This window comes from the organism of the source record quoted next, unplaced genomic scaffold (genome assembly GCF_019419815.1).
Source record: "Pyrus x bretschneideri cultivar Hongxiangsu unplaced genomic scaffold, Pyrus_bretschneideri_v1 Contig6, whole genome shotgun sequence".
Classification (NCBI taxonomy): Eukaryota; Viridiplantae; Streptophyta; class Magnoliopsida; order Rosales; family Rosaceae; genus Pyrus; species Pyrus x bretschneideri.
In genome coordinates this window covers 10,370,977-10,383,111 of record NW_025999798.1, presented here as the reverse complement: position 1 = coordinate 10,383,111, position 12,135 = coordinate 10,370,977, and the positions used below count along the sequence as shown (strand labels likewise).

Here is a 12,135-nt window from a genome sequence, read left to right as displayed (position 1 = left end):
TCAGTAGTAAATTGGTTCTCTTACATCATTTAAAATTGAATACTAACAGTATGGTTTTAGAATCTTTTTCTATAAAAAATTGATGGAGAGATACTAATTAAAATCCCTTCAGAGTCGAAACACTATATCGAATATTAGTGAATACAATGCATGCCAGCAAGTTGCACACACACATTAATAAAAAAGAAGAAGTAGGATTTGTAGAAGGAAAACAATTTCTAATTTTGTGTATGAAATTATGAATCATAACACATCAGTCGTCAACTAAATAGTACAAAAGAATTACATAAAAAAACTTGTTGCATTGCATCCAATAATTTTTTTAATTATCGATCTTCGCAGTTAATACTATGAGGGTTCTGATCCACTTAGGGTTCTATCCACTTCTCCTCTATATTTCTTTCGTTATTTATTTTGGGTATGATCAAATCTCCAGAAAGGTGGTGTAGAAACAAAGGTGTCATGACAAACTAGGCAGTATGGTATATAAAAATGTCTTGTTCTCAATGGAAGAGTCATTGCGATGAAGTCGCAAATTAGGACAAAGGGTCCCAACTACCATGTGAAATTGCTGCAGAGAGTCCATTATATGATATAATTATGTGTTTTGTCGTCAACAATTAAAATAGCAGCTGAGATAGGAACCCACAAATGGCTAATGGTTCCTTTCAAGGATTTCAAGACAGAAAAGTCGGTGCGTTGTGCCACCAAAGTCTAATCCGAGACGACGCATCATGCATTGGCCATACCACTTCACACTTCCATCAGCTTTTGGCCATATTTTAACTTTCACAAACGTCACTTACATTCAAACAACACAATAGTCGCTAGTTGGTTGATTTTTTTTCTTAGAGTAGGAGAGGAAAAATATCACTTACTAAGTAATCAAAGTGGAGTTTAGTAAAAAACAAATTTTGGTTTTGAATTTGAATTTTTGAGAAAAATGACCAACTCTATCCCATATTGAACCCATGACATTCTTGCACGTAGTGAAATTGTTTATATGTACCCAAACAAAACTGATATTACATGTACTTTCACTTTCTTCAACAGCCGGAGAGTGTTGGGAGTATAAATTCTACATCAAGAAATTAAAGAATTTTATAAGATATTAGACTATTCATCATAATAAAAAAATTTATCATATTAATTACTACTTAGTTTTATTGTGAAACATGATCTTCTTCATGACAAGAAGATATGAAATTGTGGTTTTGGGGCCCCCCGCGGGGCAGGGGGGGTGGGGGTGGAGGTGAAGCACGTATCGTCCTGACACATCTGTTTAATATCGGAGAAACTTTTATATTTCATCCAAACCAATGTTTGACAATCCCTAAAGTTTCATTCTAAATTTCCATTGAAAGCAATTGATATCACTATTCGATATATCTATCAATATTTCCACAAACTTGCATATCGATATTTTCACCGATATCAATAAACACTACTTATATTACACAAAAATTTAATCCAACTCCGATATCATACTATATTACTAGTCTTATCAGAAAAAAAGAGCATATTATCTAGTTCAATCACATGGTCTTTGTTAACATGAATCCCTGTCTGACCTAACTTCACTCTTGTCATGTCACCATTTTCAAGGAAGACTCGTTAACTGGGGATTAAACTACCGTTGGATAGAGGGCTCGTTGGTTGGAGACTAGATTACCGTATTTTGGATGGTGGACTTGTTGACAAGGGACTAGATTATTGTGGGATGGAAGACTCTTTGGTTGGGGACTAGATCATCGTTATATGGAAGAGACCCTTTGGCACATGATTGATCACATTTTCCAAGTGGCCAACTATCTAGTGGTCGGCTCTCAAGTGGTCAGCTCTCTAGTGGTCAGCTCTCTAAGGATGACCACCTCTTCCGAGTGCAGACTGTTAAACCAAACCAAACCAAACTAAAATAAAATTCAATGTTGATTTTGGTTTTACTCCAAAATCACACCGCACTGAACCATGCCCAACCCTAGCTGTTAGGCAAGATCGACGATACCCCTTGAGAAGAAAAACCAGAATCAAATTACAAAAATATATTTAAACGTACAAATACACGTACATATATATGCCCAATACACCACTGTTCTTTTCGAGCTTGGGTATATGCTTGCCATGAACAGTTGATATCCGTACCCGGCCACTGGTTGAAAAAGGATAAATTGTTTCGTTCGTGCAGATTGCTATCTATCTGGAGACTTGGTCTAGTTTCATCGAGACAAAGTCACAAAGCTGCTTGCAACTTCTACCCTGATAAGTTAGAAAGTTAGGACAAACAAAAAAGGCCCTACCCCCACCCGTCGATATGGCAAATTGCCTAGGCCCTCCCTTCCCCAATATTTTAGCAGACAAACTGTTCACCTTTTCACCCCGTTTCTCGTTTTATATGAATATTTGGGTTATATGAATATTTAGGGAGAGAGAGTACGAGCCAGAGAGGAAAGCAGTAAGATTATATATATTTTTTTTTTTGAGTAATGTTATTCACATCATGTTTTTGTACCATATTTTTATATCCTCTTAGCTGACATTTGATATGGATAGCCACATCATTTGAATTAATTAGATTTTTAAATTTACTTCATTATTTAATAAACTAATAATTAAGAAAAACTAGTTAATTAAATAATGATTGCGGTATAGGAAGTCTTTTTCCTTCATTTCCTTGGGTTTTGCAATTTTTTCAAATGATGTGGCTGTCCACATCAGATGTCATCTAAGGTGGTATAGAAATATGATATAAAAATATGATATGAATAACATTATTCTTTTTTGAATTTAAAACGTAATGATTATTTTATATCATATTGTTTTGGACCTCAGGTTTAAAGGACTTGGGTGCATTCTGTTGCGCATTGTGTCTTTTATTTATTTATTTTTCTAGAAGGAAATAATGTTTTGTGACAAAAAAGGTTGGTGTTTCAAAATTTGAATCACAAAAAAGGGTTAGGTGTGAAATGGTCCAATAGAGAATGTACTAGGAGACCACTTTAATTAGTAAACTAGGGCCACGTGGGACGAATTTGAAGCAACAACATCATATTCCTTTGATCCCCACCGTCATAATATCATGCTCAACTATAACAAGTATCAAAATCATAAGCATGCATACAATGTTGTTTTTTTTTTTTTTTAGAAAATATATAAATTAATTAAAAAAAATGATTAGAAATAGAAAGGGAAAGAGAGTTGGGTAAAGTGTGCGGAAAGAATCTCTCGCACATTTGAACGTGGACAACGAAACAAATCTTTCACTAAACATTAATTTTGTTACATTATTTTAATTATCACGATAAAGCTTACAACTTCATCTTTGGAAACCCCAAATTACCAGCCTACATTGCGCTTGATTTAGATTTAACTAAACTTATATGTATTTGCCCAACCTTAACTTTGTACGTCCTTTTAGTTAAGCGACGAGCAATGGCTTTTACATATGGAGCCCAACGATCTTCTCTCTTTGTGCGTGTGTTAGACAAATCTGTCCATAATTATATGATTCTTAATCTTGTGAGGATCCATGGAGAAATACTATGTTAAATAGTTGACATGTTATGCTGCTAATATCATAATTAAAGATCGTTGATTATGAAGAATTACCGACTGAATATGCATACACTTCCATCGATATAATATGCGAGTACGGGAAGAATTGGTTTCGCGTAGAAAAGTAATTATGAAATCTCGCAAGACTTATAAGGACTAGGTTTATTCTCCGTATTATTGCTAATTAGGTTTGGGATTGAGACCTCGTCTGCTTTCATCGTATACTAGATATTTTTTGTTGGACAGATGATGTTGTTTGTATTTGACCTAATCCAACAATAGTAATTTATAAGTGAACAACATAACATAACTATTAGATTGTCGGAGAGTATAAAAAGACAAGGGTAATGTTTCCTAACCTACGTTCTTCTGACAAACAATACTGGTGAGAAAAGTTGATAATTATAGGTGGAATATATAAGGAGGCACGCGCATAGCATCAATTTTTAAGCTCCTTTTGACTTCTTTCATTCGAAACTGGGCAAGCGGCTAACTTAGTAATCACTACTGCTACTACTTCTAGAGGAGATCGAAGCATAAAGAAACAAAGTACAACACAATTTAAAATTGAGGGAGGACAAATGGATAATTAATTATTGAAAAGCGATCAAGGGGTTTGATTAAGGACTTGGACACGTGAAGAATGTCGGCGACAATGTGGGTATCTATATATATATGCAATTGCCAAGTGTGAAGAAGAAAAATTCTCCGCCGTAACAACAACGGACTTGGATATTGTATGATATTTATGGACGGCAAGTATCAAGGTTTTGACTTCATGGGACTAAGTGTTTTGTTTTAATATGTGCATATTTATGTTCTTTGTTTGCTCACAACATTGTTCCGGAAATTGTGGTGTAAATCAGCATATGTAGTATCATAATTCATGGACAATGCATAGTGATTGTTCCTTACATTTCTCATCTATCTACGTACTATTAGCAATAGCATAGATTAATTAACCAAAACAATATATATTCTTGTAATACGACATGTTATGCTGTCTTGTTATATATGCATGATATATTGTTTGATTTTGAGTTATAGTCTCCCTTCTTTTATGTATGGTGAAAACAACTACCAATCAACCTGTAAGTCGTAATCAGTTTGATTGATTTAGGCCAAATAACAAAAACCGAAACAAGAAATGCAAGAGGATTTATTTGGCCATATCCGATCGATATTGTCTACCACCTTCGATTGATCACCTTGATGCCAGAACTCTTCAAACACTTCTTCTCTGCTTCTATCTGATCCATCCCCACATCCAAATTCATATCCAACACTCTAATTTTGATACATAAATATCACAACACACACACACAGACACACACTCTACTGGTTTTTGGTTGATTACCTCTAATTCTTAGCATGGTACGAAAGCAAGCTATCAACGTGATTACTCTAATTCTTACCATGCACTTTTACTTTAATCGATATCAATTATCCATGTGTAAACGCGGTTGAAAAGTACGTATAGAAATGTAAACCCTCCATCCGTTGTCATGATGATGTTGGAGTCACGTCATTAGGTAAGATCTGGTATTCCTTTTTACCCATTCAACAAACGTACTACGATCGATTTTGGTTAAGAAAAGGGAGAGCAACTCAATGTTTCATCAATATGTAAAACTGGGAAAATAACAGTAAATTAGATTTGCCCTTGATTTTTATACGAAGATACTGTGTGTAAGTTTGTAACATGCAGGCGTAGGACTCGCATATACCCTCTGATCTAAATTGTTGTGTTCATGTATATATCCCGCAGTATCTGATCACATGTTGAAATTTTTGGCTTCTGTCATCAAACCCTATATCATTAGAGATTTTTCAATGTGATTAGAACATGGTAATACATTACGTATCATTATATAAATGATGAGATATATATGTTAAAAAGTTAATAAATTAAAAAATAAAAAATTTCTCACTATTTATATAAAAACACGTGGTATACTATCCGTATTTCAATCATAACCAAAACCATCCCATCCCAAGTTGCTCTAAAAAAGTGTCATCATTACAAACCCTCGATTATTAATTTACCAGACCAAAACTGGTCTCTTCGCGCAATAATTACATCCAGTACCACTGCATGCAGCCTTTTTACTCCATACAAAGTCACTGTGCCAATCATATTCAGTGTTAGTGCATATGAATCATGCATGCACGTACGGTCCTAATTCTCTACCATAAGAATAAGTGCTATGATACAAGGGATGGAGTCTTCTGATCCTCCATATTATCTGTTGCATCAAATTATCTACCTGTTTTTTGCCATCATGTGACGAAGCTAACGTATAACAAGAAAAATAGACATAATTGTATACAAAAGGTAATATAAAAAAATATATTTGCACAAGGATGTTCACGTGCATTTAAGAAAACATGAAAATTTTTTTCCCTCGTAATCTCTTTCCTTCCTTCCTCTCTTACTTGAACGGTTATAGTTAAACCACGTCAATATCTTATATTAATTTTTTTTAGAGACAAAATATGAGAGAAGAGGAGGGAAGAGGAGAGAAGATGATGGAGATAGAAGAGGAAAAAATCCTACTCCTTTAAGAAAATCAATTTCACTTTGTTTATTCGGCTCTCAGTTTAAATCCTCCCTCTTTCCAAGAATGAATCTTATTAGTTGGTTGTTACTTTGCATACTAAGACACATGATGTGAGTGATATTTTTTTCAAAAAAGAAAACAAAATATTAAAAATAGGAACAAAAGAACAAAAAATTTGAATTATATAACGGAAGGGTAAAATGTTAACATTTGTCTCTCATGCACACTAAGTACGCAAAAAGTTGTCAGTCATTGTTTCTGTTGAACTGTTAAAATCACCCCATTTCCATGAACGAATCTTACTAGTTGATTGATATTGTACATACAAAAAAACGTGAGGTGAGTGATTTTTTCGTTTAAATAGGAAATAAAACAGTTAAATTAGAAATTAAAAAAAAAACAACAATTTTGAATTCTACATTAATAGAAGGGTAAAGTACTAATCTTTGTCCTCCCACGCATGCCAATTACGCAAAAGTGAAAGTCAACCATTGTTACCGTTGGTTGTTCACACTAAATATGCTATTATTACCGTTAGTTCAGCAGTGAATTCCATATATATAACTATATAACTGATGGAAGCAAAACTCTTAATCTTAACATTAAAATTTATAATGACATATACTTGCTACATTGTCTAACATAAATGAGTGACCATCGAGCAACATGTCAGTGTCCAAATCACACAATAATGAGAGAGATATCATCCTGAAATCTATGGGGGGAGTGCCATTAAAACTGCCTCCATAAACAGTCAACTCTTGAGCCTTAGCCAACAAGTAGGCAGCCATACTTTTCTGATAAAGAAACACAGGGACAAACAGGGAAAGGTCGAGATCAGGGTAAAATTGGCAAGTAATAAAAGCAATTTAAAGGTAATTGGTGGGCGATGGGCTTGGGCCTGGACCAGCCGACGTTTTCCGTTACGAATCACTTTCGGACCCATCATTGCAAAAACTCAAATAAATATTTACAATAGCATTGACCAAAAACCAAGCAGTTGACGCGGATGGAACTTTGCTTTAATTCAAAGAAGCCCCCTTATAGTAACGGCGTTATGAGCTGTCGTTTTGCTATATATAACGCCCTCTCCGCCTCCCTTCCCCTTTATTCAACGTTATAACCCTCTCAGTTTTCAAGTTTCAACATCTTTTCCCTCTCATTATCTAATATCTCTCTCTCTCTCTCCCTCTCTCTCCCTCCTGAGTGAACATTTTAATGGTTGCGTAAATTTGAAGACTGGTATAAACGTCCGAGTGTTTTGGTGGAATTTAGTTGGTTTTTTTTATTTCATCACTGGTCCGAAATTCGAAATGGGGAAGAAAGATCACCACCCGAGAGATGAACAGAGCAAAGGAAATGCAAGAGTGGAAGCAGTTCTTCAGCTTCTGAGAAAACAAGCCCCACTCACAGTTAAACAGGTTTGGATTCTCACGTCAACTTTCAGATCTCCATTTTTAACTTCATGGGTTTTCTTAAAATTTCGATCTTAATTGGTTTTCTTATTTTTCAAACTTTAATTTAAATGTGTTTTGTCTGTTTTAATAATTTTTTATGGAATATAGGTCTCATTTTTTTGTTTTTGCAGGAGAAGTTTTGCAACACTGCTTGTGTGGAGAGGTTTTTGAAAGCAAAAGGAGATAGTGTTAAGAAGGCGGCCAAGCAACTTAGGGCTTGCCTTTCATGGAGACAGAATATTGGCACTGGTATGTAAAAACCCAGGTTTTCAATTTTCTTCTCTCTCTCTCTCTCTCTAGTTCTCTCTTTTTTTAAGTGCATATTGGTTTCTCTTTTTGTTTTGTGGTTAGCCAAAGAATCTTGCTTTTTCCACAACTTTGAATTAAACGTTAAAGTGCAAGCCCAACTCCGGCTAATGATTAATCTCACTTCTTTCCCTAATTTTTTTTTTTTTAATTTATTTTTTCGAACCACAAAAAAGGAGAAAAAAAATAAAGTTGAAATCTGTTTTGATTATTTTATTTTAATTTTTCATGTTTTTGAACACACAGAGAACTTGATAGCAGATGAGTTCTCAGCTGAGCTCGCTGAAGGTGTTGCCTACGTGTCTGGCCACGATGAAGAATCCAGGCCAGTTGTGGTAAATTACCATTTCACTCCTTTTTTTCCCCTTTTAATCTTTTGTTTTTGTATTTTTTAACCTCACATTTTTGTTCTTATTTTTTTTCACAGATTTTCAGGATTAAACAAGATTACCAGAAGTTCCATTCACAAAAACTGTGAGTAAACAAACTCCAGAAAAGCCTTTTTAATTAATATTTCCTTATTTTTTTTGAAATTATTTAATTCTTCATGCAAGCTTTTTTTATTTCTGAAATTAATTTTCCATTTTTGTAAATTTAAGGTTCACTCGCTTGTTGGTATTCACGCTGGAGGTGGCGATTCAGTCCATGCCAAAAAACGTAGAGCAGTTCGTCCTCCTTTTCGACGCAAGTAAGGACCCCTACTCCCAATTCCCAAACTTACCCTTCATAAATCCAACGAACACACCCTAATCCCGAAGGCCAATTTAGTCATTCAACATCATTCTACATTAGAAACTGCACGATATGGTTGGAACAGCGTAGTTAATGAGAGACCAGGCACGCGGCTATGTCGGAGAAGCTGAGATATCATCAGAAATTGTCCGGAATGCCCCTCAGGTGTCACGCTCTAACCCTCTTTAGCGGTCCAGGAATGTAGGGGCATTGTAGGGAATTGGAGTCCTTCCGAGAATTCGTCAATTCCAATACAGCTCGCTTTTGAATATTTTTGATCCTGCGGCAGAAGTACCCAGGATTCTACTTTTACGCCACCAGACACTAATCACTTTTTATTCTTTTAATCACTAATTAAAATATATGATTTTGAATTTAATTGTTGATTAAATTAAAACTTAATGGGATAAATTTGCAGGTTTTTTCAGGTCGGCTTCTGCTTTTATGAACTTGCTGGTGGCCGGACTGAAAATCGTGGCGGAGTACTACCCAAGACGGCTCTTCAAAGCGTTCGTAATTGACCCTCCTACAATGTTCTCATATCTTTGGAAGGTAAACAATTAATTAAATTTTCAAAAATCAAATTAACCTAACCTATATAAATTTAATTATCTAGCTCATTGGGTTGGTGGTATAAAAGTCCAATGTTACTGTATTTGTTTTGACAACTTGTGCATTCTGTGTGGTGCTGTTTGGGTACAGAACCAAAACGTACCTATAATTCTTATCCTTTTCAAGTTTAGGTCACATCCTTGTGCTGGGTTTCCCAGAATTCAAAAAAAAAAAAATACAAGTCAAGATAGCTATCATGAGCTCCTGATTGCTTGCTTGGATTCAAATTATGCCACAATTATTGCTTGTTTGCTTTCACAGAATATAATATAGCCATCAACAGTTTAAAACACTCATCCTATTTTAATACCTACGTATGTTTATTAATTGTTGAATTTAGTTTACCAGCTTAAACTGAGTTAATAATTATATATGTGTCGACGATAAGTGTTTATAAGTACTTAAAAAAATTATTTTAACATTGCTACTAGATCGAACTTTAGGTAAAGCAATATCACCATAACATTTATATACTTCAACGGGTAGCTTAAAGAATGGGATCTTAGACAGTCATGCGGTTAGCTGTTATGTTACATTTGGCTTCTAATTCTTTTCCATGCGTTACCATTAATGTGTGTCATTGTTCAATTTTTGGAGTGACCAAGTTTGTATTTAAATTTTTACTAGTTAATTTATATGACAACAAGGTAAAACTCAAAAAAAAGGTGAATGTCTTTAGTGTGACCGTTCTTGTTTAATTGGATTGTACTTTGTAGGGTGTTCGACCGTTTGTTGAGCTATCAACGGCTACGATGATTGTATCATCTCTAGACTTTGAGGAGTCGTTGGATTTCAGTGACTTCTCAAATTACCCGCGAGCCTCGTCCCTCCGATTCGACCCCGCCTCAATCAAATCAACGGCCAAGGTCGGCTCTTGCTCATCCTCTCGTTTCTCCTTCACTGTCGCTCAGCATCAGTTCGACTCTCTCAAGCCTTGGTACCTCAGCCTCACAGACACGTCCGCATCCAAAGTAGGTCCCACCACACCCTCCCCGCTGGGACCCGCGCTCATCTCTCCGCTAAACGCCCGGTCCTTCTCCTTCGCATCCCCCGCCGCCAGAACACCACGTGGAACAATCCACGGCTATGGCAACTCCGCTGCCATGAGAAAAAGCCTGTTCCCGTCGACCCCACTACCCCAACGGTGCTCCGGCAGCGAGCCCAGCAGAACCCCTCACCACAACCAGCCACCGCGGACCCCACGCCCCTCGTTCCTCCAATCGCCGGCCACGTTCTTCCGCAGGGAGAGCCACGCCAGCAGGACGGAGAAGTCCCGGGAGTCCTTCGCGCCGTTCTTGAAGTTCTACAGGAGGCCGTACGACGAGATGATCTACAGGTCAAAGATGCGGCCCCCACTGGGCGGACTCATCTCCATCGTCTCTCCCCACATCAGACGCCGCCACGTGTCCGTATCACAACGGTTCTGAACCCAAAGAAAGGGCAGAGAAGTACATAGATTTTATTAAATTAACAAGGAGTCTCCTTTGACGCGATCAGTAATAATTGATTAATTATTTCTCAAAGGAAAGAAATTCTCATCGGATCTCTTTCACTAAATCTACCTATCACTTAATTCGGATCTTTGAAATTTGATCAAATGGCTAAAGTTTATAACTTTTAAATAGGTCCTTTACTTTTAGCCGTTTGATATAATTTTAAGAGCTCGGATTGATTGATTGGGTAGATTTGGTGAAAGGAATCCGGAGATAATTCTTTCACAAAGTCCAACTCTCCTCGTGCATTAAAGTACTGAGACGACGACGTACTAGGCAAGCTGTGAGAGATTGTGCACCACTGTCTAATTTTGAAATGTGTAGGGGTTCTAATTCTAATTTTTCACAAAGTCTTAAGTTTTTAGGGTTTCGAAGGGCAACAAAGCTTGGGAACAAGATAGCGTGGTCGACACGGTGAAAACTGCATTGGAACCCATATGCTGTAAAACAAGGAAGAAAAAAAGAAGAAGCCATCAAGTGATTAGGAACAAAAAAAAAGCCTTTGTTTATTTCAATTCAAACTTTGATATATATAAATGTATTTATATATTTGATCTTTTGCTGTTGTGGAATCTTTTGGGTGTTGAATTTTGAATTTTGTTTTGGAGTCTTGTTCTTGTATGATTTGGTAATTAATATTTATATGTTTTTTGTTTTTGTTTTTGGGGTCTCAAACTCTTTATATTATATTTAACGTGAGCAGAAATGTTAGGAATATGTGTCGGGTTTTGTTGTTTAAGAAGTCAAAGTGCGGTGGCTACATGCCTACATTTGTTTTTATTTTCATTTCAAGCAAAGTCGTATACTTTTTGATAGTATATCTGTATGCAAGTGGTGATGTGAGTGTGCAGGGAGTGAGTGGAGTTCTGCGAATGTAAATAGATTTTGTAAACAGGGTGGTTTTGATATATTGTATGTACATGCATATTTGGGTTGGGGGTGCGGTTTTGTCGAGTACCAATTGTCCTCAGGAGGTACCGGCGTTCGATTCCACAGGAGATGACGTTAAAGTATCGGAGTCCATCTGTTTGGAACTTATATGCCTTTTTCCAGCGCACTGTATTTTACTGAGATCGGTTTCCACTGTTGAGATTTGCAGGTCGATTCACACTTGATTTCGTATGGATTTACTGCTACAGAATATAAACTAGAGGAGTTAGTTTTGGTGAATTGTTTTCTGAAATTTTTTAGGAGCTGACATCTGGCAATCATCGTTTATATGTTTGAACTGATTATATGAAGACAAATTGGTACTGCTACTGTTGAAGGTTTAGAGTTTAGTCCATGCAGTTTTTTGGAGTTCGATTTGTGAGTATTTTGGATGAACGTGGACAGACTTGTCATATGCAGTACTTAACACTCACTTTCTTTAGGGCAATTTGAGTTTAAATATTAAGTGCTGCAGTTTTTTTTATTCAAACT

The 12,135-nt window shown here is 36.2% G+C and overlaps 1 protein-coding gene across 1 annotated transcript; it reads left to right on the top strand.

Annotated features, from left to right (window-relative positions):
- Positions 1-7,233: 7,233 nt before the first annotated feature.
- On the top strand, positions 7,234-11,269 carry LOC103935983. The gene is made up of 7 exons (XM_009345817.3): positions 7,234-7,534; positions 7,702-7,819; positions 8,123-8,211; positions 8,304-8,350; positions 8,476-8,564; positions 9,027-9,160; positions 9,937-11,269. Exons 1-7 carry the CDS (start codon positions 7,427-7,429, stop codon positions 10,645-10,647), a joined length of 1,296 nt encoding a protein of 431 aa, XP_009344092.2. The 5' UTR covers positions 7,234-7,426; the 3' UTR covers positions 10,648-11,269.
- The last annotated feature ends 866 nt before the right edge of the window (positions 11,270-12,135 follow it).